General features: G+C 56.1%; 1 protein-coding gene across 1 annotated transcript in view; it reads right to left on the bottom strand.

The window, feature by feature from the left end:
* SZT2 (SZT2 subunit of KICSTOR complex) overlaps nt 1–1388 on the bottom strand; it is a 60718-nt gene that overhangs the window by 22484 nt on the left and 36846 nt on the right. Inside the window, 4 exon segments of the mRNA XM_014589860.2 lie at nt 372–573; nt 728–799; nt 912–999; nt 1070–1237. Of these exon segments, the coding sequence (XP_014445346.1) occupies nt 372–573; nt 728–799; nt 912–999; nt 1070–1237 (530 nt within the window).

Below are 1388 nucleotides of genomic sequence, written 5' to 3'. Positions count from 1 at the left end.
GCAATCCCTTCTCCTCCATTCTCCTCTCGGGATCTTGGGCACGCATGCACACATGCCTGGCGTGAGTTTAAGCCACTGGGTTCGGGACTCGAACTGCAGTCGACTACGTGGGAATCCAGTGACAAAGCCATTACACTAACTGCTGGTCCCACCATAGTTGTTCTTAATGCTCAGTTGGAAGTCCATTAAGAAAGTGAGAATGATGTGCTTTTGCTAAATGATGTGGGAAGTGACTTGGACCTCCCAACCTCAGAATACAATCAACTCCCTCCCCAAGCTCTTGGTCTCAAGTCTCTTTTAGCAACACTGGAGAGGGCTATGTGGGAGGAGAGGTACAGTGCAGCAGGGTGCAGGCCCTGGCTTCCACTCACCGTGCATGTGCATACACTTCTACACGATCTTGTAGTACCCGGATGATGAGCCAGAAGTCAGGCAGGCAGGGCCCAGGGAGGCTGGAGAGGGAAGGTGGTGGAGGTGCCAGCCCAGGTGGAGTCCGCAAAGTGAAGGGGGCCTTCTCACTGAGGGTCTCATCGGGACCCTCACTATCTGAGCCACTGCTGCCACCATCATAACCTATGTCAAATGTGAAGTTTCACCTTCTTAGCTGGGCCTCACTCATATGAGACTCAGAGTGCACAGGAGGGTGAGCCCTTTCATGTTAGTACCTTCTGAGGCTCCCTTCCCAGACCTCTCCCCATGCAGCCCTAAGCCACCTGCCCCTGCTTACCCAGGTGGTCTGAATCCACACTGCCCTGACTGGACATGAGGCTCAGTCCCCGGCTGGGCCCAGGCTGACTCCCTGGACAGAGAAAGGAAATGTCTGGAGCTTTTCTCTGGAAATAAAAGCAGGGCCAGGGATCTATGAGCACCTGGTCCTGGCCCCAGATTTTGCTGCCCAAGTCCTCTCTTACCTCCCTGTGGCAGACTGGGCAGGCTGATGAGGGGGGTGCCTTCAGAATCCTCTGGTGAGCCTGGGGCTTGGGGACTGGCTGTTAGGGCCTGTGGGGCAGCACGTCAGGACTGCAGACTAGGCCCACCCCTCCCACCCCTACTCCTAGGTCAAACTCACCTCCCCTTCGATGCCTTCAGCCTTGTCCTCATGGCTGTGCCAAGCCCAGGCTGCTGAACGAGGCTCCCCCTGGGACCCACCTGGCTGCTGGCCAGCTGCCACAAAGAAGAAGCCACTATCAGGGTCCTCAAGAAGAACGTGGCCAGGGAGGTGGAGGCGGCGGAACTCCTGAGGAGCAGGAGCCAAGGTCACGGTTTAGGTAAGAGTGGCCTTTTCTACACATGGTAGCCCATACTTCCTCATTAGACGTCCCAACTACCCGGTGAAGCAAGTGCTAGCATCCCTACTGCTGAGGTAAGACATGCCTAAAGTTCAGCAG

The sequence above is a fragment of the Tupaia chinensis genome, unplaced genomic scaffold (genome assembly GCF_000334495.1).
Source record: "Tupaia chinensis unplaced genomic scaffold, TupChi_1.0 Scaffold000387_1, whole genome shotgun sequence".
Taxonomy (NCBI): domain Eukaryota; kingdom Metazoa; phylum Chordata; class Mammalia; order Scandentia; family Tupaiidae; genus Tupaia; species Tupaia belangeri.
Note: the sequence above shows the minus strand (reverse complement) of the source record. Positions and strands in the feature narration are given on the sequence as shown.